At 34.1% G+C, this 25,454-nt stretch overlaps 1 protein-coding gene and 1 long non-coding RNA gene across 2 annotated transcripts in view; one reads left to right on the top strand and one right to left on the bottom strand.

Annotated features, from left to right (window-relative positions):
* The window catches only part of LOC132740711 (uncharacterized), a 34,826-nt gene extending 10,214 nt beyond the window's left edge, over positions 1–24,612 (top strand). Inside the window, exons 11-15 of the mRNA XM_060728675.1 lie at positions 10,175–10,343; positions 18,838–18,936; positions 19,282–19,321; positions 20,815–20,954; positions 24,366–24,612. Coding sequence (XP_060584658.1) covers positions 10,175–10,343; positions 18,838–18,936; positions 19,282–19,321; positions 20,815–20,954; positions 24,366–24,612 — 695 coding nt within the window. The remainder of the gene's footprint in view (positions 1–10,174; positions 10,344–18,837; positions 18,937–19,281; positions 19,322–20,814; positions 20,955–24,365) is intronic.
* Positions 499–6,548, bottom strand: LOC132740709 (uncharacterized). Its single transcript, XR_009627194.1, has 3 exons — positions 6,336–6,548; positions 4,178–4,262; positions 499–1,148 (listed from the first exon to the last, which is right to left on the bottom strand). It is a non-coding gene; the product is annotated as an uncharacterized LOC132740709 (long non-coding RNA).
* Positions 24,613–25,454: the final 842 nt, after the last annotated feature.

Genomic DNA, 25,454 nt, shown 5'->3' with positions numbered 1-25,454 from the left:
ATCCCGTATACGGACTATATTTAGGTTGCTATCCCTAGTATACTATAAATATACCAAGGATATACGGGACCGTATTTTCTACATATACAGAGGATATACGGACTCGTATTTTCTACGTATACAGAGGATATACGGAACCGTATTTTCTACATAATTATACAGAAGATATACAGAATGGTATTTGCTACATATACAGGGATATACGGAATCGTATTTTCAATATATACAGGGGATATACGGAATTTCATTTTTTTAGTTGTCCACAGGGAATACAGAACTGTATTTTCTTGATAAAAGAAGATACAGATAATATCAAAAGCATGCATTTACATATAAGTGACACGTCTACATGACCAAAATGCAGACTTACAATAGAACATGTTTTATTACACATTTTGAATGGGAACTGTAAAGTCATATGCTTAAGAACGTTCTCTTCACAATTGGAGTATTTCAAATAATAAAGTTAAAACCAAATCGAGTCACTCTTAAATATTTATTACTTCATAACTATATATTCAATATGTATACATATATTAAACAAAATAAACATGTCTTCGCTGCAACAGTCATATATTATTGCAAGCCTTATTCCAGAGTGACAAATTAATGTAGCGTTGCAACGGAACGGCGATATACCGGTATGATGCGATAGAGTCATGAAATACGTATCACAGTGGGAAAATCGCACTGCGATATATTCTTTAGAGATCGAGTTATACATGTACATGTTTCGATATTTTCAAGCCGTAACCTTTATGAATTGCATGTTGTTTAAATGTAGAACAAACTATACCAACTTGAAGTTCGATTCTATTTATCTTAACAATGATTTTTTTGAGCCACTTGTATTACACCCATAAAATATTTTAAAGATATTCATATCATTTGTTCGTGTTAACATTCACATATTATTCTAGGAAAATGAGTCCATAGCACAAATTGATTATTACAGAAAGTTTTAATAATAATCATTAAAACTAAAAATACGTATTCACAGAAATTCGTCATTCAAACACAGTTCTTAAAAGCACTTAAATATAACAATCATCTATAGGAATGTTACGTAGACCAGTGTGACGATGTCTATTTCATGACGTAGGAAATGATATCTCCAGATATTACAATCTTCTTCGGCATGTGTGTATCTGAAAAAGAGAGTTCAAAATCCTGTTTAAATAGTGTCGTGAAATAGTTATCACAACTTTCAAAAAGACTATACACAAGCATTTTTTAAGCGTATACATATATACATTTTTTCTAACGCAAATTTCAAAATTATTTTTTATTATTAGGATAAAGATGTCATTTATAAGCAACCATTTACACAGGGTTTAAATGAAATGTTTAATCTATGACGGGTGATAAGTTATATGTTTTTGTTAAAAAACCTTTACGAATATATTTATTTCACACCTGTAATTTATATGCTAATGATGTCTTTGTTCTATGTAAAGAGTGTTTTATTGATTAAAAATATATAAATACAAAATACAATTGTATTGGGAAATAGTGCTGACATAATCTTTTTGATCGTTTTACGATGTATATTAGCATCGATAGTATGAATCAATTCGTTTGAAAAAAAGGCTTAAAAAGTACAGATATCTGTTACTCAGATGTAGATCCGTGTTTGCACAATGATATCCAGTTAAGTAAAAGGCGGAATACTCAGCTATACTTCTCATTTATATAAAAAACGTTAATCTTAACAAATTTGGATTATTGTTTGTTTCAATTTCAATTGTTTCAAAAACTATCTCAGCGGCGAATGAATACCTTCAATAAACAATAGTGTAGATTAATATTTTTTTATTGTTAAGACTGTTTAACTAGGTAAATTGACAATAGAATCTCTTACAGTGTGCCATCTCTAAAAATAAAGTTATAATTCTCACGAAATATAAATCAAAATATCCTCCCTTGCCTATAGCATTAATCTGATAGTATGAAATCAAATTCAGATAATAAAATATACGTATCATATGTGACAATTGCATAAAATAACATAGGAAATATTTTAGTTAATACATGCGAATGCGACTATTACGTGCGCACGTGAAACATTTACGTATCAACACAATATGTTTCACGTGCGCACAAGTACTGTGCGTTTAGTATGATAGTTAAGTGACGAGGTGGTCAAGTCCACTATCCAGGTGTAAAACAGCTATCATATTGTGTTTATTATCTTCAAACAGGCTAGCTATATAAATTTAATTATCAACAAATTAACCAACTCTCAGAGTAATGCAGTAGGTAAGGTTGTGGTAAATATCAATGCAAGACAGCTAGGCTCGAATTGCACCTTTTTCCCAAAAATATTGCTTTATAATTATCAATCAGGTAATGAAAGTTTTGTATCATTCATTGTAAAGATTATAAATGCTGTGATATTTTCTATTAACTTCTCATTTTGTTTTAAATGTAGCTATATTTAGCCCTATTTAACAAGTTGGTGCAAACTTATACGGAATGCATGATACTGTACACAGACTGTTTCAACTATAGTTAAGTTTGCACGAAATACTATGGCACTGCAAAAGTACTATGACTACTACATACTACACACTATACAGGATAAAAATCACTATCATCCGTGCATGCATATCTAAATTATTAAATATCATAACAAAACTGCCTTTCTATCCTAATTCATTTTTCTAATGTAAAATTAAAAAAAAAAAATGGAAAAAAAAACGCAAAAAAGTAAGACAACTTGTGAGGCTCGAACTTGTGATAAAATTTAATGTGTATGACATTCTAAGTTTTCCATCAAGACATTTCAAATTCTGTTTCTTATCTGACATTATATTCGCTTTGAAAACCCTGTTTTACCTATTAAGACAAATGAGCCGTGTCACGACAAAACCAACATAATGGGTTTGCGACCAGCATGGATCCAGACCAGCCTGCGCATCCGTGCAGTCTGATCAGGATCAATGCTGTTCGCTTACAAACCCTATAACAAGTAAAGAAACTGATAGCGAACAGCATGGATCCTGATCAGACTGCACAGATGCGCAGGCTGGTCTGGATCCATGCTGGTCGCAAACTCATTATGTTGGTTTTGTCGTGACACGGCTCAAATGTTGTTAACTTTAGTGTAAATGTACAAAAGAAAATGTAACGTCACTCTCACATTATCAGTGTTGCATCTAGGACGCGCGATTGCGCGATTTGCGCATATTTTATGCAGATCGCGCATTTTAATGAAGTCAACGCGCGCCAAGTCGCGCATCTGACAATTTTTTAACTTTATTCAGTTTATCTTCATCGTGTCTTGAAAGCTTCAGCCATGTTTGTTTTCACTTGTGGTTATGACTAAAATACGTACTAAAAAGCGTGTAGCAGCCGACTGGGTCATCTCGCGTGTATTTTGTAGTATTCGTCAATATTTTATTTTTTCTACTTCCGTTTTTTAGCCGACGATAGCTGTCAAAAATGCCTGAACGTAAAATAAATGAATTATTTTCGATAAGTCATAGTGTAAGGTAAATGTATGTCCCCCACATTTTTATCAAGTCCCCCACATTTTTCAGTTGAGTGGGGGACAATCCCCCATAATTTTGAAATTCTAGATGCAACACTGCATTATCGAAGCGGAGTACTTATCGCTTTACGCACGTAACAACTAAAACAATTACTATCATTAACATATATAAAAGTGATTAAACTGTAAAGAAATACATATTTTTGATACAGTAATATGTTTAAGAAAAGAAAACTAATTTAATAAAATAAAGTCGCATGCACAGTGCATCTATATCAAACCATTGTGTGTGTTCGAGTTAATGCTTATATTTTATATATTTGATTTTTGCATATTAAAAGCAAGTATGATTTAGCATTTTCAAATGCGCGGCAAAATGCTTATATCTTATATGCCTTAATTGACATCATTTTATGAAGTGTGACATCATTCCGCCTTAGAATTGACTCTAACAAGATATAAAAGAGAATCAATGTATTTATAACTAAGGACATTTATTCTTCTCAAAATAAATGCGTGTAATTAAGGAAATTTGACTTTGCCTTGAGAAAGAATAAAACACAGTCATGATGTCAGTACAGAGTGGAATATATGAGTCTGAGTAACTCTTCTTTACAGACAGTACGTACGTGTAAATGTCTTATTTTATTCACAAAATACAACAATGTATATACGTGAACTTACATCTATATAACTTGCTACCATACTTTGCTTCATCTACAATTGCTGTAAAGAGGGCACAGCTGCATTTCTAGAAGATTAAACTGTCCTGAAAAATCATAATATAACTTCAGCATAAAATGATAAAGAGCACATTGAAAATATTTCATAAGTGATCACATGTGCAAAAGTGTTAATACTGTAGGAACGTGTTCACTTTTATGTGCATGTGTAGTTATGTATTTTGTGTGTTCGTGCGTGCGTCCGTGCGTGTGTTATCATATTGCTTTATGTGAAATATATGTCAAAATATGGAATGTCGAAATATGTGTGATGTACAAAGGCTCAATACAGTTTTTCAAGCGTTTAAATTTATGTATAATGAAATATTAAATAACTGTTTCCTCAAACAGGCGCGTGTTTGTGACTGACCCATGCGATATCACCTTATGCGTAATGTTTATCTTAAAAAGTAAACAAAGATTTTAATTATAATAAGAAACCAATATTTAAATTTTCATTTGTCCAATAAAAAATCCATTGTAAATGTCGAAAACTCAGTTCATGTATATACAATTTAAAATCTGGGTAATCCTGAATAACGTAGATAAATAACCAAAAATATCGAATGAAAACCAAGAGTTGCCTGTCCTGTATTGCGAGTAAACTCGGTCTTGCTTATTACTATTAATACTAAAACAATACAAACAAAACCGTTTTAAAACTTCTGGTTCGTTGCGATATTTTATATTCACGAGTTTTAAAATTCTTACACCGACAACAGGCTCCTGATCAAAGCTTCGTATCAATGTAAAAATAAACATATGAGCCGCGTCACGACAAAACCAACGTAATGGGTTTGCGACCAGCATGGCCAGACCAGCCTGTGCATCCGCGTAGTCTGATCAGGATCCATGCTGTTCGCTTACAAACTCTATAACAAGTAGAGAAACCGTTAGCGAACAGCATGGATCCTGATCAGACTGCGCAGATGCGCAGGCTGGTCTGGATCCATGCAGGTCGCAAATCCATTATGTTGGTTTTGGCGTGACGCGGCTCAATTATATTTTGACACCAATGGTAAGTGAATTAACAGTTAACCGTTTAACTTAACACCTGTTGGCCATATCACATGCAATCATACACATTCTTTGTATTAATGTAAATAAAAAAATCTGACAATTATTTTCATTTTATTTATTCGTCTAAATATATAATGATTTAAATAAAAAAAGAAATGTTTGTTTCCTATTTTTGTTTAAGATTTGTATTTATTTAAGAATAGGTTAATACAAATAAGAAATATAACAACATGTGTACAGAAACTTTAAAAAAGTAAATTATTGAAAAGAGCGGAGTCTTTAAATTGACTTATGTTTGCATCAAATAATGGGGATTTGTATAAAAACTGCGGACATAAAACAAGTATTCTGCTCGTTAAATTATCAAGACTGAGAAACAATTTTATCTTAAAATTTATAAACCTATTTTTTAGAAGTACTAACCAATTTTCTTTTAAAATATGTTAATCTGTTAAATCTGATAATTTTAGTTATTATATTGAATAGATAAAACATAACCTATTTTTCGGCTATCAATTTCATAAATTACTATTTAAATAAATAGAATTTGAGTGTCTCTTTCCGATATGATCTTTCTTGCACATAATAAATAATTTGATTCGCACCCCAGCTGTTAAGTGATAATTGAGATCGCTCAAGATTATAAAGTCCAATTAGTTGACCAATCAAGCATACATAGGTCGTGTCACACACACACTGATTAATCCCTATGTCCCAGTCCAGGGCTGTAATACCTTGACATCTTCATTGTTTAAATGTCGTAATTTTTAACTCGGTGTCTTTTTTAACCTGAAGGGAAGTTATGATTAACGCATTTAACAAATGCCCTTTTCATTTTTTGTTTTTGCATTTTTCATACAAATTATTAACTAAACAAGATACAGTTTAGAAATCAAAATCAAACTCGTAACCTCCCAGTATATCCTTGCTTTAATTATCTAATCCGGCGGCCATATTGGATAGCGAAACAGATTAAACAGTGTTAAAGTTTTCTAAAAACAAATCAGTTTAACCCTGAAATAAGCTGTTGTTCACAAAATGCAACTATTCTATTGATCGCATATTGATATTGCAACGATAAAAAATAACTTTTAACCTACCTTGTTTTGCAATATTCTGAATTTTATTTACTATCCATTTCCAATCCCGTTTTTTCTTTTTTCATTTCGCCCGCGCTATTTCTGATTGGTTGATAGGATTCACGTGATACAAAACCAACGCTTTAAACTCATTGGCTGTTTTGAAAACGCGTGATATGCCTAGATACCGTTTGTAGCATTAATAATGCCACTGATTTATATTAAGGTCGGTGATAATGCAGCATACATAGACCTTTATTCGATCCAAAATAATGCAATATTACATTTATTAAATTGGAAATATCATGTATCCATAAACGATAACTTTGCATACATGTATAACATAACCATTGATACTTTTTCATAGGCAAAACTTTGATTCTAATGCCAAATCGGTTATTAATTTTTTTGATAATAATTATAATAATAATAATAATATTGATAATAAATAATAATACTTAAGATGAGGATGATGATGATAATAGTGATAATATTAATATAATGATGATAATGATGATGATGATGATGATGATGATAATGATGATGATGATGATGATGATGATGATGATGATGATGATGATGATGATGATGATGATGATGATGATGATGATGATAATAATAATAATGATAATAACAATAATAATAAAAAAAAGATGTTTTAGAAGCGCTAAGAAATAATTTATAAATTACACAAATTTTTGTGACAACAACAATAAGCGGGTAAAACAAAAGACCCACATTAAATTTACACATAGGACAAAAGCCCCCCCCCTCCCCAGTCCATCAAACAAAAGCCTCCCTAAGGTTTATAGACCAGACTGATTACTATCTAGTTTTGCACGCTCAGTGTTCGGGAACTTTGGTTATACTTCAAATAGATCTAGACAAGTATGCGCCTTTCACTTTTATTTTCTTGATAAGCTTTGAAAAGCGATTCTCTGAAAATATTCATTTATAATTGTACTGCAAATATACAATAAAGTAAACATAGTTCCAGATTTAAACTGACGTGATTCTCAATAGCAATTGTTTGATGGACGGGGGGGGGGGGGGGGCTTTTGTCCTACCTGTATTTTTTGATGGGGGTGGGCTTTTGTCGTACGTGTGTAAATTTCATGGGGGGGGGGGGGGCTTTTGTCCACCTTGTCATTTTTAGATGGGAGGGGGGCTTTTGTCCGTATCCCCATTAAAATAAATAAATTAATTACTTACAAATACACATAAATGAAGTATAAAGATCCTTTCACATTATCTGCTGATTTCATAATTAAAATAAAACTTTATTAGTATAAAAATATTTGGAGTATCGGTAAAAATTCGAAAGTCCAATTTAAAAAGTGATTTTACTATCAATATATAATTTAGTATGTTCTTAACTTGAGTTTTTAAATCAAACTACGACAATTTTTATTTTTTTAAACAGAAATTTACTTTTACAAAAACAGTTTCCAAGATACATAATTTTATTTTAACCTGGTAACAAATGTTAATTTACATAGCACGGTCATGTTCCCCTATACTTAACAATGTTCAAGTCACCGAATTATGCAGAAACACGGCTGATGGGAGACGAGGAAACTCGGGAGATGATGATGATGATATTTTTCAAGAAATGCTATTTCGAATAATTTGACATCATCTATCAACAATACATGTACATACACCCCAGTGACATCCATCTGATTCTAGCTTGTGAACTTTGATATAATTGGACCTGGCGGCAGGAAACTTCAAAGTTTACTTCAAGATAAATCTTAATTGTGTCATGTTTAAATGACGAATTCCGCCAAATTAAAGGATAACAACAACACGACAGCGGCAAAAGCACTGGAAAGAATACAGCAGCTATGTCTGTTTCATTTTGATATGTCGGGTTAGAGTCTTTATAATATCTAGAACAAAATCACATAGGATTACAATTTAATTCCCTTATTTCGTACATGAATTATATCAGAAATTGACAGTAAAAATACCGTTAAGACATTCAACACATTGCGCTAATTTACCTAATCGGAGAAAACCGACACTCGATATACCCTGCTGCGTTTATGATCAATATCCGGATCAATATCCGGCTTAATCAGTATTGTCTTCGATTATGGCAATACAGCACGTGGCTATTACACAATATTATGTCATAAATGAGACCGCACGAAAGAAATCAAAATTGGGGAATTTGGAACTTCATAAGAGTTCTATTCAAAACTTGTGTACAGAAACGCAAATCTTTGTTTCCTGAAAAAAAGATTAAATAAATAAATAAATAAATAAATGAGTAATGAATAATTGAATGAATGTATGAATAAATAAATGAATGAATGATTGGTTGATTTATTCAATGAATGAATGAATGAATGAATGAATGAATGAATGAATGAATGAGATATCATTGTTGTTTTTTTACATATGCAAGTACATGTATTATATTATGTTTAGCCTATTTTTATAGGACATATATCAACGTAAAATTTAATTGCTGTGTGGACAATCCCGATTTCATCTTCGTGATAACAATTATTTTAACTTTCACGATTTCAACTTCCCAGATCCACGATTTTATTGTAATTAATTCATGTTTTGAACATCACAATTTCAACTTTATCATTTTCTCATGTTTGGCTTATCATTATAAAATATTATAATGATAATGAAAAGGAAATTACAAAAATAACATGATTCACCATAGATGCCAAATGCAAAACAGTACTATCTAATCGTGAATCGCAATTGTAAAGTATTCGCTATTTATCTGCGGGTGTGTGCTAAAAAGCAAACCAAGCGGTATTGAGCTAGAATACCGCGTCTTCATGTTACAGGTGGATGTCTTACACGTTCTGTGCACTGACGATATCATTTGTACGCAATTGACGCGTTTATAACTCCAGGAAATTTTGCATTGTGTTAATTGTCAAATGTCTGATAAATATATGATCAGACTATTTCTTTACTCTTACAGGAAATAGGCTATATAGAAGTAAATTTTCATTCGCTACTTCTATATACAGAATCCGTATTTGCACGAATACGGATTTTCGTATTTTAGTAATATACGGACTTGTTATAAAAATTCCGTATATTAGTAAAATACGGACTTCGTACATCAAAGTTCCCGTATATTACGAGTGTACGGAGTTCGTATATGAGTCATATACGGACTGATATAATATACGGTCCCGTACATCTCCGTATTTTAAGTTTCCCGTATTCTTACACGTATATTAATGATATACGGAATTCCGTACACTTCCGTATATCCATGTCTTTTTCGCAGTTGCTAGTAAGATTGATCGACAATTGAGATATGAGTGTTAAAGCCAAATAACTTAAGTGCAGTACCTAAGAACTATAACTTCTCTTTTTATTTTTGAGTTACTGCCATAGTAAGTTTGGGCTAAATTTTTGACTCGCTAAGACAGTGGAAATTTTTGTGTGTGTTCTTCCTCTAAATTAGTATTTTATTGCAAATTGACTTTCCTAGTGTAAGTAAAACAGTAAATTTGTCAGCATATAACTGTTAACATACTTGTAACTTTCTTTGTTTTACCTATCATTTTATTATGTTTATTACACTTTCTACAATACTAGTTAAATGTTTCACTATATATGAGCCGCATCACGACAAAACCAACGTAATGCCTTTGTGACCAGCATGGATCCAGACCAGCCTGCGCATCCGCGCATTCTGATCAGGATCCATGCTGTTTGCTATCAGTTTCTCTACTTGTAATAGTGTTTGTAAGCGAACAGCATGGATCTTAATCAGACTGCGCGGATGCGCAGGCTGGTCTGGATCCATGCTGGTCGCAAATGAACTATGTTGGTTTTGTCGTGACGCGGCTCATATGTATTATGTTGTGTAGCATATGATGGAGATATGAGTGAGATGGACGACAGTGCCACCATGTTCAGTGAGAGCGGGGTCATCACACGTCTTATGCCCAACTTCTGGCTCATCATGCATATAAACTTTAATGCTGTAGATATCAACAACATTGAAATGAACACTGTTGATATACTCTTCCAACACAGGTTACTCTTTATATTCATTTATTAATAATCTTTTTTCTGATAAAGAAGAATCTAATCTCTTTAAATTTGTAAAACAGAAATTTTGCAGTATTTTTTTTCTATTTTCTGTCATGTGTACTAAAAAGCACTTTAGGATAAAACTAATAAATGAAAATTGGGAGCAGTTGCCTATCGATTAAGGTGTCTGCCTCTTAACCAGAGATCATGGGTTCGAGTCTGAATTGGGTTACGACCATCTTTCTTCATATGACACCAGGACTAGTTGGTTTCAGGATGATTAATATAAGTTGCAACAACTTGTTTCGCAATTGAGCAATTGAGCTTAATATGTTTAAGCCAATAAATGAAAAACCTGTCATCACAAGTCACTCTTGTAATGTCTGGTTTGAATTATTGCCATTCAAATTTTCTAATTTTCAATGACAATTATTCAACAAAGATCTCCTTTCAAAACTTATTTTAAGAGTGGTGTTTGGATACGGGTTTGGCTGTATTAAAGTTGAAAATCATTCTTAAAAAATTGTGAAGATTTTTAGCTCGACTATTCGCAGAATAATCGAGCTAATGCAGTCACCCATTTGTCGGCGTCGGCGTCCCTGTGGTTAAGTTTTTGCATGTAAGCTACTCCACTGAAGGGAATGGATTGAAACTTCACACTCTTGTTCCCTGTGATTATCTAAGATGATTGGCACAAGTCCCATAACTCTGATTTGCTTTTTAGCTCACCTGTCACAAAGTGACAGGGTGAGCTTTTGTGATCGCTTTTCGTCCGGCGTCCGTCCGGCGTCCGTCCGTAAACTTTTACTTTAAATGACATCTCCTCATAAACCACTAAGCCAATTTCATCCAAACTTCACAGGAATGTTCCTTTGGTGGTCACCTTTAAAAATTGTTCAAAGAATTTAATTCCATGCAGAACTCTGGTTGCCATGGCAACCGAAAGAAAAAACTTTAAATATCTTCTTTTAAAAAACCGTAAGAGCTAGAGCTTAGATATTTGGCATGAAACATCTTCTAGTGAGTGTCTACCAAGTTTGTTCAAATAAAAGCCCTGGGGTCAAAATTGGCCCCGCCCCGGGGGGTCATTGATTTTCCCTATATGCATATAGTAAAAACTTAAAAAATCTTCTTTTAAAGAACCAAAAGAGCTACAGCTAAGATATTTAGCATGAAACATGTTCTAATGGGTGTCTACCAAGTTTGTTCAAATAAAAGCCCTGGGGTCAAAATTTTCCCCGCCCCGGGGGGTCATTGATTTTCCCTATATGCATATAGTAAAAACTTAAAAAATCTTCTTTTAAAGAACTCAAAGAGCTATGGCTAAGATATTTAGCATCAAACATGTTCTAATAGGTGTCTACCAAGTTTGTTCAAATAAAATCCCTTGGGTCAAAATTGGCCTCGCCCCGGGGGGTCATTGATTTTCCCTGTATACATATAGTAAAAACGTAAAAAATCTTCTTTTAAAAAACCATAAGAGCTAGAGCTTAGATATATGGCATGAAACATCTTCTAGTGAGTGTCTACCAAGTTTGTTCAAATAAAAGCCCTGGGGTCAAAATTGGCCCCGCCCCGGGGGGTCATTGATTTTCCCTATATACATATAGTAAAAACTTAAAAAATCTTCTTTTAAAGAACCAAAAGAGCTACAGCTAAGATATTTAGCAGGAAACATTTTCTAATGGGTGTCTACCAAGTTTGTTCAAATAAAAGCCCTAGGGTCAAAATTGGCCCCTCCCCAGGGGGTCATTGATTTTCCCTATATGCATATAGTAAAAACTTAAAAAATCTTCTTTTAAAGAACTCAAAGAGCTATGGCTAAGATATTTAGCATCAAACATGTTCTAATAAGTGTCTACCAAGTTTGTTCAAATAAAAGCCCTGGGATCAAAATTGGCCCCGCCCCAGGGGGGTCATTGATTTTCCCTATATGCATATAGTAAAAACTTAAAAAATCTTCTTTTAAAGAACTCAAAGAGCTATGGCTAAGATATTTAGCATCAAACATGTTCTAATAGGTGTCTACCAAGTTTGTTCAAATAAAATCCCTTGGGTCAAAATTGGCCCTGCCCCGGGGGGTCATTGATTTTCCCTATATACATATAGTAAAAACGTAAAAAATCTTCTTTTAAAAAACCATAAGAGCTAGAGCTTAGATATTTGGCATGAAACATCTTCTAGTGAGTGTCTACCAAGTTTGTTCAAATAAAATCCCTTGGGTCAAAATTGGCCCCGCCCCAGGGGGTCATTGATTTTCCCTATATACATATAGTAAAAACTTAAAAAATCTTCTTTTAAAGAACCAAAAGAGTTAAAGCTAAGATATTTAGCATGAAACATGTTCTAATAAGTGTCTACCAAGTTTGTTCAAATAAAAGCCCGGGGGTCAAAATTGGCACCGCCCCAGGGGTCATTGATTTTCCTTATATGTGTATAGCAAAAACTTAAAAAATCTTCTTTGAAAAAACCCAAATAGCTAGAGTTAAGGTATTAAGCATGAAACATCTTTTAGTGAGTGTCTACAAAGTTTGTTCAAATAAAAGACCTGGGGTCAAAATTAGCCCCGCCCCGGGGGTCATTGATTTTCTTATATATGTGTATAGCAAAAACTTAAAAATCTTCTTTGACAAAACCCAAATACTAGAGTTTAGATATTAAGCATGAAACATTTCTAGTAAGTGTCTACAAACTAGTTTGTTCAAATAAAAGCCCTGGGTCAAAACTGGTCCGGCCCAGGTGTCATTGTTTTTTAACTATATGTGTATAGTAAAAACTTAAAAAAAATCTTCTTTCAAAAAGCCCAATGAGCTAGAGCTTAGATGTTTAGCATGAAACATCTTCTTATGGGTGACGTCTACGAGTTTGTGCAAATAAAAGCCCTTGGCTTTAAATGGCCCTGCAACGTTGGGGGGGTGGGGTGGGGGTTGGGGGGCCTATATACAGCGTGAGCGACCTCAGGGCCATCATGGCCCTCTTGTTTACATAATTAATACCCCTTTTTCAACTTAGAAATTCTTGGTTAAGTTTTTGCGTGTAAGCTGGTATCTCCATAATACAGAAGGGAATAGATTGAAACTTCACACACTTGTTCCTGTGATTATCTAAGATGATTGGCCCAAGTCCCATAACTCTGATTTGCTTTTTTACATAATTATGCCCCTTTTTCGACTTAGAAATTCTTTGTTAAGTTTTTGCGTGTAAGCTGGTATCTCCGATTACTACTGAAGGGAATGGATTGAAACTTCACACACTTGGTTTCCTGTGATTATCTAAGATGATTGGCACAAGTCTCATAACTCTGATTTGCTTTTTTGCATAATTATGCCCCTTTTTGACTTAGAAATTGCTAGGTAAATTTTTTGTTGGAGACCAGGCTATCTCCATAACTACTGAAGGTTTGTACTTTTTCAGACAATTTTATGTATTTCATATAGGTAAGCATTATTATACTCAATGAAACACCCTTGTGACAACTTTTGCAATAGGCTCGAGCTGTTACTGTCTCCGACAGTCTTGTATTGCATTATGTAATTCTTACTAGATTTTGAAGTATATACAATTTATGTATTATGTTTAGTTCCTCCTTGTTATAATTTTATGTATTTGTTTACGGTGTCGGTTTATATACTTGAACATCTGAAATTTTAATAATAAACTGGACTGTGAATTACAGGGAGACGGTTTAAAGAAACTAATGAAGAACATTGGAGCTACGATCTTCTAACACAAGTAAAGACTAAGCGTAGAACAACTTGTCGCAAGTTAATACAGTAGGTCTCTGAGCTTATATATGTTATATTTCCATTATCCTAATGTTTTGCTCACCAAAAATCTTTTATCTTACAGTGTATTGTTTCTTTTTCCTTAAAGCAAAAAGAAAGTGAGTTTAATTCTAAAGGTTGAGGTGCTAGAAAGAAAATAGAAACTCAGGGTATGTTGCTGCAAGTTTATCTAACGTGTCATCCAAATGGAAAGTTTTCTGTCATTACTTATAAAATTGTTTTCAGCAACTTCTAAACAGTTAAAATGTGTTTCAAGCCAAATTATCAATGAGGCTTGAAAGTTAGATTATATTTACTTACCTCATACCGCTATTATTCTATTGAACAATTTCATAGTAATTTACCCATATATGCAGCTCTCTTGGTTGAAACTCAAGTCTATGGGAGTCATAACATGTTTACAGGTTAAATGTTTCATGTCACTTACATTCCTTTATTCAATCAATGATAAGATATTTGATTTTAAGTTTCTTCAGATATTTGGTTTGTGATTACTTTGATGATTCTATTCCTGTTAGATAATGTCAATGCTACTGAGACAAAAAAAAGTCATTTTTCTCCATCTCTATAATCTTATACAATGTTTAAAGCGTGTTTGACAACATTGTCAGGAACATGAATTCTGAAAAGAAGGATGATATGACCACTTTGTTGAAGGGATCGATTTTATTACACTGATTATTTTTATTGTCTGACTTATATGACGTCAGTAGTTTCTTCTACGTTTGTGTGATTTGTTGTTATGGTATACCTGTATGAACAATGATATTACCACATTGATATGAATTATATGTTATCATATTCCATTTTATTGGTATACTTAATTAAAGAGCGATGCTCAGATTCATGATAATTTTCATGAAATTTGAAAATGTGGTTAAGTAAAATATTATGGATTGACAAAGTAAGTTATTTACACATATGCAAATGTCTTACAGTCAAGTAACATTAAAAAAAGGGTCAAATATACATAAATATGCTGTTATTGGCGATAGTCGCTGTAAATTATGAGTGTTTGTATACTGCAAAATCATTCATTGATCGCACTACATGTAAAAATTATTTAAATATTGACAGTTGTTACTTTAGCTCACTGTTCACAAAGTGACAGGGTAGCTCTTTTGATGCTTTTCGTCCGGCGTCCACGTCGTCTGTACCGTCCGTAAACTTTTACTTTAAATGACATTCTCCCACTAAGACACTGAAGCCGGATTCATCCCAACTTCACAGGAATGTTCCATTTGTTGGTCACTTGTAAAAATTGTTTCATAGAATGTAATGTCAATGCAAACTCTGTTGCCATGGCAACAAAGAAAAACTGTGAAGATTTTTTAAAGAACCGAAGAGCTAGAGCTATAGACTATTTGCATGAACTATTTCTAGGAGTGGTACCAAGTTTGTTCAAGTAAAGCCCTGGGCAAAATTGCCCCCCCCAGGGAGGTATTGAGTTTCCCTATATTGATATATAAATACTTAAAAAATCATCTTTTTAAAGAACCCATAGAGCTAAGAGCTAAGATATTCTAGCATGAAATATCTCTGCTAGTGAGTGTCTCTACCAAATTTGTCAAATAATAGCCCTGGGTGTCAAAATTGGGGCCCCGCCCAGGGGGTCATTGATTTTCCCTATATAAGCATTAGTAAAACTTCAAAAATCTTCTTTTAAAGAACCCAAAGATCTAGACTAAATATATTTAGCATGAAAAACATGTTTCTAATCGCCCGCGGCATCTTTCGATTCGCCTGTACTCCACACAACGTTTGTTCAAACAAAAAGCGACCTGGCGGTCAGAAATTGGCCCGCGCCCTGGGGGGTCATTGATTTTCCTGCTATATGTGTGAAATATAGCAAAAACTATCCAAAAACTAATGCTTCTTTTGAAGAATAACCCATATAGCTATGAGTTTGTGCGATACTTATACGCTTACTTGACACAGCTCATTCTAGTGAGTGTCTCATCAATAAGGTTTGATTCAATGGAGAAGGCCCTGTGGCTCAAAAACTTGCCCCGCCCGGGATGTCAATCTTGAATCATGTCTCACTATGACTGCACTTCTATCCGCTGCGTACTATGTAAAAACAACTTTAACAATATTATCTTTTAAGAACCCAAAGGCTAGAGCAAGATATTTAGACATGAAACTTATGTTTTCTCTATTAATGTGTCTCTACTAAGTGTTGTTCAAATAAATAGGCTTGGCCGTGTCAAAAAGTGGCCCCGCCCAGGGAGCATGGTCATTCGATTTTCCTATTTATTATGTACTGATATAGATCAAAAAAACTTGAAACAATTTTCCTTGTGAAAAAACCCAAATAGCAGAAGTTTAGATATTAAGCGATGAACGATCTTCTAGTGAGTGTTACAGTAAGTTATGTTCAAATATAACACCCTGGGAGTCAAAATTGCCCGCCCAGGTCATTGATTTTCCTATGCATATAGTAAAACTTAAAAATCTTCGTTATTAAGACCCAAAGAGCCTAGAGCTAGATATTTAGCATAACATGTTCATAATGGGTTCTACAACAGTACTGCTTCAAATACAAGCACCTGGGGTCAACTCAATTGGCCAGCCCCGGGGTTATCATTTCTTTTGTATGGCAATAAACTTAAAAATTCTTTCTTTGAAAAACCAAATAGCTTAGAGTTATAGACTGATTAATCTAGATTTTTAACATTTTCCTATGATTAAGTGGGTCTACCATAGTTCTGTTTCGAAAATAACAAGCCCTGGAGCGTGTACAAACTTAGCCCGCCCCCAGAATGAAGTGTCATCTTCTGATTCTTTCTTAAGTATTATTGTGTTATATATAAAACTTAAATTATCTTCCTTTTAAAAAACCAATGAGCTAGAGGTTAAGATTTTAGGACAGAACATGCTTTTGTGTGGTGGTCTGCAAGTTGTCCAAATAAAGCCCTTGGATTTTAAGGATTTGCCCTGCCAGAATGGGGGGGGGGGGCGGAGTCATTGTTTTCATATATATGTGTGTAGTAAAACTAACATCATGAACATCTTCTAATGGTGTTCTTCCAAGTTGATCAAATAGAAGCCTGGGTTTAAACTGGCCGCTCCGGGGTCCTATATACAGTGAGGACTCAGGCCATCATGGCCCTGCGTCTTAATCTTAATAAATGTTCTATAAAAGATTAAATTTCTTGAAAGATTTTGGCTCATGCTGTTAGGCGTGCACCTTTAATGTCATTCTTACAATCATTTCTATGTTATATTATAGAACTGTTGTTGAATGACCTGTATGAGACTGTATGTGTCATAATCTAATGGTGACCAGCCGAGAGGAGGAAGTCTCCTGGAAACTTGATGTTGATACAGGATCAAACTATACACCCAATAATCCGAGCAGTAAGTCAAGTATATCTGATAGTGATAACAGGATCAAACCTATAACCCAATAAATCCAGCAGGAAGTAATTTATCTTGGTAGTGAACAGGATCAACTATACACCCCATAATCCAGCGAGTAAGTCACATAGTTATTATATTTGACATGTTTTACCTAATACTTGCTGAGAATCTGTCTGAATACCAAACATATATGTGTAGAAGCTTTTACTTATTAGTTTTTTTTACAGTTTCCTGTTAAAGGTTACATACAAGTTTATGTAGAAATTGATCAATATAAAATTGAGCAACAGATATTCTTTCTAACCATTGTGCTTTGACAGATCGTTTGAAGCAGTACACTTACAAAGCATGGCATGGGATAAGTGAAGAGAAGCACTTTATTTCCTGTTTTATTGGAAGGCCTCTGAGAATGATGATGGACGATGGATGATTATACATTTGAGAGGAAGACCTCCATGCTGCCAGAACCTTGACCCTGGATATTTTTGTATTGTAAATTAGTTTGGCAAACAAGCTGAAATTCACCCTGGTCTTAAGAGGGATCTGGTAGTGGGCGGTCCACCTATGTTCATTAGTGAGTTTGGCTTGTTAATACCAATGTTGAGTGAGATGTGTGGGTTATTTATTGGCTATATGATAAGAAATATGATTAGGACTAAGACCACAGGTCTATATTGCACTTCTTTTTTTTTTGCGGAATTAACTGTTTTTCTATTGGTGATATTTTGTTTAACCTGAATTACAAAGAAAAAAAGTCAAAGTGCACAGTTTTGAAGATTGTTTTTTTTTCGAATGTTCGTATAAAAATGTAAAATTGTTAAGATGAGGCATTCTTACAAATTATTCAGGATTTTGTTTGTAGTGTATATAATCCTTTCATGGAACTCTCAATCTTTGTTTAAATCTTGAGGAAATGGATGAGTTGCTTTCCTGTTTATAAGTTTATTGCTATTGAAGACGATTGCTGAAAAAGACCCTACTGGTACTTAGTGAACAATATAATACGCAGAATTTAAATTAATTACATATCTGGATGGATAGTTGACCATATTAAATAATTAATATGTGTAAATTTTCTCTTTGTTTACAAGTTATATTAAGTTGTATTTTCAGGGATTGGTATAATTACATGTATTCAAAGTATTATTTCAGGATGAGATATATAATTTACAATTATATTAAACGTATCTATATCATGAATGATTTCTGTTCAATCTAGTGACTATTATTTCAGGGATGATGTAAATAGCAGATTCTATGAACTATGTTTTCAGGGATGGAGTATAATTACATTATGCACTTATTATTCGAGGTGATGTATAATTACATTATATGAACTATTGATTCAGGGTGAAGCTTGAGGTCCAGTTGAACCTCAATTATCAGTCACAACAGAAACAACCAGATTTTCATCAAGAACCAAACAACGGAAAATGTTTTTTATCTAGGTTGTTTTTAATGTTTCAGACATAATCAATAAAGAATTTGAAACTTCTCAGAAGTTATCTATTTAACTTTGAATTGGTGTCGAATTTTCTTGTAATTTGCTATTGAGCATTTTATATTTAAAATGTATAGGCCCTAAAATAGAAATTTCGTAAAGAAATCACAGATTAATTGAATTGATACTTTGAACTGAAAAAACCAATCTTTTCGATTACATTAATCAAACGAATCTTGCTATAGCTTTACATAATGATATTCAATCAAGAGTCATCATGATTCTTTCTTATCTTTTTGCTTTTTGATTGAGCTGTATTTAGAGTATTAATAAGAAATGTTTTGTAATTCAGATTAAAGAGTACAATCAAGCGAGTGCTAGATTCAATGTGTGTTAGATGATAGTTCGGTACTGTATTTTAACTATCTAATTGTTTTGTGTTCATGGGAGAAAAGTATAGATTCACAGAAAAAAAAAAGCCAACGAACAAAGCACAAAAAACAAACAAAAAAAACATTGTCTCATGATATAAACACAAAAATACTTAAAAGTAATATCCTTGTTAGAATAGTCTGCTTTCATAGTGAATGGAGTATATCTGACGGAATACAGGTTTTTTTATACAATATTGTTCAATATTTGTTATACAACTAATAATATGACCACATTGATATATAATATGTGACATAACATTCCATCTCATACAACTACAGTCATAGGTAAACTGTGGCTTAGTAGTTAAGGTGTCTGCCATTCAACATAGGGAATGTGATTTTGAACCCTACTGAGGTCACAGCCATGTTTCTTAATTTGACACCAGTACTGTTAGTTCAAGGAGCTAAGAATCAATCATCGTGCATAAGTAATGCTTTCTTACAATCAGAGCCAGAAATTAAGAGTTGTAATCTGAGAGGTAAGAATGAGAAGTGTTTTGATTGTTTTATTTTCTTGTATTTGTTTATCTTCCGGTTTCTGTTTAACAATATTAAGTGTCGAGCAGCGCATCCATGAAAAAAACAATGGAGTTGGACAGAATGGATTGGATCCAGAAAGGCCTGTGCATCCCGCCGCAGCTCCTGATCAGGATCCATGCTGTTTCGCTATCAGTTTCTCTTACTTTGCTATAGGGTTCTAACGCAACAGTATGGATCGTGATTCAGAGCTGCGCGGACTGCGGGCAGGCTGGTCTGGAGTCAATGTCTGGTCGCAAACTTCCATTATGATCGTTTTTCATGACGCGGTTGCTCAATTATTGTTTGTTTTATATAACACAGTACCTTGACCATGTTGGTGTCTGAAAACCTCATGACAGATCGCTGAATACTGTGTCATGCAGTTGTCAAACAGTTACATTGTCCCTGTCGCCAGCACGAAATAGATACAACTCAAGATGTGTTGAGCTCAGTGTACATCTGCTTGGATGATGAGATGATGAACTTAACAATGTTTACATAATTGTTATTGTCATGGTTATTATCACGAAAAAGTAGTTCTCTTAAGTGAACCTGGGAGATGATTTATAAAAATATGATTTTGTAGAATTATGGTAAATCCGCCACGTGGTAATGTTATTCAATGTAAAGAAATATACCACAACTTTGTGCTTTAAAGACCACTATTGTTATCGAAAATTGACTAAAATATTTCTGTAAGACTTTTGTCTTGCCTACGGTACAAAAAACAGACTTGTATACAGAAGTCGTGTTCTACTAAGTGTATCGTAGAGCTTGAGAGATGATCGTTCAAGCTGCACGTAAGATGGAGGGTTGTAAATACCATCATCATAGAACACTGTATTATGTTCTAAATGGCGAATAAAATTTGAGGTTGATTCATATTACTGAGTGAGATATTCAATATTAATATATTTTAAAATTCATGGTAGGCAAAGGAGATAAGGAAAGATCATCTGAATACAGATGTAGCAGAACAAGTTAGAGAAGCCACACATGAGAGCAACTGTGGTGAGATGTTACGACGTAGTCGCAGTGTCATGGCGGCGTCGGATCCTTCTGAGTGTAACAGGTAAATATAATGTTACATTGATCATTAACACATGGTGTACATACAGTTTGTAGAAACATAAGTGGACAGTGTAGCTCAGTGCTTAGGATCCGATGCTCCGCTCATCGCGTGAGGTCCGGCTTCGATCTGCGGTAACACCTTGGATTTCGTTCAGGAGCAACACTTTCCGTGTTCCCACCCTACATTGTAACTATGAGGCTTTGACTGGTATCCGAAGACCAAGGAACTCCATCGCATGTAATCAGTGCGTAGTCACTGGGACATGTGAAGAAGAACCAGCAGAATCTTTTCAACTAAGAGTAGGGACTTGTTCTCGGAATTCCATTGGTCATTCATAGCTGGTGCTGGTGGAGGGCTTCTGAGATAAGGCACCACTAGTGGAAATAATGCTCTGCACTTTCGGCTAGGTTATCCTGTGACCGGCCCGTCTAAAAGTCAAATAAGATCAATGACAGTGTCTCTACTTAATGAATATCAAAAATTTACAGTTTAGTGGATTTGATGTTGGGCCATGATATTTCGTTAACACGGTCTAGAGTCCTATTTAACGATGTCGTTGTAATATTACTTTTGTTTTATAATAGTATGATAATTTGTTCACCAACAGTTATTACCATATACATCAAATCGAGCAATATATTGGCCTTTAAATGTGATAAAATTATAGTTCATTTAACTATGATATCTAAAGACATTAAATAGAATTGCCTGGATTCCGAATTTGATATACTTGTAATTTATAAATATATGCATTTAAGAAAGCAAGAATGTGTATGTTAACAAATAATGACCACCATCCATGACAAAACCACTTATGCATTGAACAGCATGGATCCAGACCAGCTGTGCATCCCACACAGTCCTTGATCAGGATCCCATGATGTTTGCTTACAAAACCTATAACAAGCTAGAGAACTCGCTAGCGACCAGCATGGATCGATCAGGTCTGCACGGATCGCCATGCTATCTGCGTATCCAAGCTCGGGTCGCAAACGCACGTATGTTGGCTTTGTGTCATGAGTAGCTCATTTTATCTTCTTTTCTTCAGTTATACAAAACACCAGGTGCACGGACCAGCAGAGTATTTTAAGATTGGCAGTGTGCACAATAACAGCCAGTGCCCAGCTCTGCAGCGTATAGTGTGATTAAGAGCAGAATTACTACAATTGTTTAAATCCACCAAGGCAGTCAATTTCCCGTTGGGCTGAACTCAGTTTAGTGGCTATACATATTACAGGAATTTATTCTTATTGTGCGCTCAAGTATGTTAAGGAAGATTTACTTTTTTGATTTCTTGTCTTAGAATAAGGTGTACAGTCAAGATCAAATGTACAGTGAAGTGTACACTATGCAAGACCAATACACACTTGCATTAATCTACGGCAATGCAATATAAAATTATAATCTTCTTGCATTACATTACGAAAGATGATAACAAAAACAATGTTATAAGTAGAGGAGTCATTTGTTTTACACAATGTTACACTGCATGTTAGTCTAGAAGATGTATTGTGTTATACAACATGTTTAATACCACTTCAATCTAGAGGAGATAATGGGTTTAACATGTTTAACTACATTTATCTAGAAGTAATCTGTTTATCAACATGTATAACTACATTTAATCTAGAGAGTAAATTGTGTTGTCACAAATGTTTAACTACACTTTATCTAGACGGCAGTTATGTGTGTTAACAACATGTTCAACTACATGTTACTTAGAAGTAATTGTGGTATAATCATGGTTTAATACATTTAATCTAGAAGTATTCTGTGTTTACAAAGCATGTTAAACTACAATTTATCGTAGAATTAATTTGTGTTTACAACATAGTTTAGACTCACGTTTAATCTAGAATAATCGGTGTGCTTACAGAGGACTGGTATAACAAGTTTAGGTCTACGAAGTAAATTGTGTTTCACGACATGATTTAACACTTGTAAGTCCTAGAGTATTGTGTTCTCACGACAATGTTTAACTACATTTTTGATTTAGACCAGTAATTTTGTGTTGTTAGATATGTTAACTACATTTAATTAGAAGTATTGGTTGTGTGTGTTAACTACATTTAATCTAGAAGTATATTGTGTTTACAAATGTTTAACTACATTATTCTAGAGATTGTGTTTACGAACATGTTAATACATTTTATCTAGACGAGGTAGTTGTGTTCAGTGAAGGATTTAACTACATTATTAATCTAGAAGTAATTGTGTTTACACATGTTTAACTACATTTAATTTAAGAATAACTTGTGTTCACAACATGTTAACGTGGATTTTAATCTAGAATTAATGTGTTTACAACATGTTATAATACATTTAATCTAGAAAGTTTAATGTGTGTTACAAACTGTGTTAAAGTACCAATATCTAGAAGGTAATTGTGTTACAACATGGTTTACTAATTTTAATCTAGAAATAATTGTGGTACAACGATGTTAACTACATTTATCTAGAAGTAACTTGTGTTCATTATACATTTGGTAATTGATTCATATGATGTACAAGCAGGTATTTTTGCTATGCAGAATATCGCTTAATAAGGCAGCTTTATTCTATCCTATCTGGTTTGGTGGGGAATATTGCTTAAAAGTGTGTTAGAAATTGAAATTAAATAATTTGTCAACTGAGATGTTAATAAGTATTTTAACTTTTGATTATAAGCAGCGTTGGTTTAATAACATAGCAGCCAGGTTATACTCATGTTGGTGGCTCAGTTTTTTATTTTGGATTTTGAAATTCATTCAGTCAAACATTTGTATTTGTGCTTTCAAGGGATTAATGATTTATCCTTTAAATTATATTGATTAATTTAATTGAAAATTACAAATTTTCAACTTTTCAATGACGAAACTACTTTTAAGATTTTCCCATGTGGGTACCTCAATTTTTTTTGCTGACAATTCTGACAAGGTCAGGCGCTTAAAGAAAAGCAAAGCTGAAATTGGAAAATAACTTAATGTCAAAAAGTATAAAAGAAGAAATGGAGCTTACTTCTATTCGTCAATTCCAAATCACAATGTTGTCTCTAAAATTTTTTGTTTCATTTTACAGTCTGAAAATACATTCTTCCACTGCAAAACTGCTATTGATACATTGGGAATATAAAGTATCCTACGAGCAATAATGCGTATTCTTTATGAAAAAATGAAAAGTCAAATAACAGCCATCAGCTGGAAGGAACAAGTAACAACCCCAGCGTTCCTGAGCCAGCTTCCAAGTTTTCCAATTTTCGGCTAGCTGCTTTTTTGAATGTTTTCACTCTGTCAACACTTATTTTTTGTTGTTACAACCCTCAAATATGTTTTCTTTCTTTTTAAAAAGGTGTGAATAAAACAAATTCCAAATGTCACTTGCCCCTCACCGCTGTGGGTTCAAATCCGGACAGAGACTGTTGGATTCTTTCAGTGTAAGGGAAGCTATCCAGCTAGCTGTATGGAGATCGTTGGTTTACTACATCGAGGGGGCCGTTCGTGCCGGTGATATAATGCGACGAAGGTGGACACCTGAGTTCTTCTCCACAGTAAAGGCTGGGAAGGTGACGAGTATGAGCGGCGTAGTACGTGTGGTCGAGGTGGTGCGTAAGCCAGCGAAAGAAAAGGAGCGCGAAACAAGACAAAAACAGAATGCGAAAGATGGTATTCCCTGTGGCTGAAGTCGAAAGCATATTATTTTCCTCCGCGTAGAAGGTGGCAGACGTTTAAGAAAGTGGGCGGCCAGTTACATGGTTAAGCAGAAGCGCATTGTCTGAATATAATTCAGCAGTTGAGTACGAGAAGGTATGGGGGGGACATGGGATGGTGGGACTTTTTCGCTCACAGAAGACAGTTGATCTTGTCATGTACTTAGTTAAACAAGACGATAGTTCTGTAATTTCTTATTCTTGGCTCGTGAAGAACTTTAAAGAACATTGATTCTCACTCGTGGCTACAAGACCAAAAGTATCCTGCTATATATTAAGATGTATGTTATACAACGAGTTACCTGCTTATGTTAAAGGGTGGATGATGTGAGAGTATGTTGGTAAGGAAGCTGCCTCATGACAGTTGCGGATGAGGCCTGAGGAATGTGTGTGGTTGCATGGAATGTAGGGATCCATGACTGTGAGATATGTTATTAGAGGTGTTTTGTGAGGAGGGGTACATTTTGGAGGAGAAGTAAGTTCGCCGGACCCGCGAGCCAGAGCGCTTGTGGGGGAGTGAGTAGTACACAGATGAGCCACTGCAAAGAAAATGGTTTATGTATTCATAATCGGAGTTGTATGAATGAGCTCTTACAGCCGTTACCTATAATAATGAATTTACAGTGTAAGGAAGGGAGTTAATTCTTATGGAATGTGCAACGCGTGACAATCTTTCATTAAGTATTAGAGTTTGGGTATCCATGTGCCGTGTTGGACTGACTATTAATATCACTGTATTTCTGTTTTTGTCAGGTATATCAGTATCATCAGTGAGTGTCTTAGCATGGTCAACGTAACCAGGGTAAGGTTGTTAC

The sequence above is a fragment of the Ruditapes philippinarum genome, unplaced genomic scaffold, assembly GCF_026571515.1.
Source record: "Ruditapes philippinarum isolate M1 unplaced genomic scaffold, ASM2657151v2 ctg8777_1_1_1_1, whole genome shotgun sequence".
In the NCBI taxonomy this organism is placed as follows: Eukaryota; Metazoa; Mollusca; class Bivalvia; order Venerida; family Veneridae; genus Ruditapes; species Ruditapes philippinarum.
Note: the sequence above shows the minus strand (reverse complement) of the source record. Positions and strands in the feature narration are given on the sequence as shown.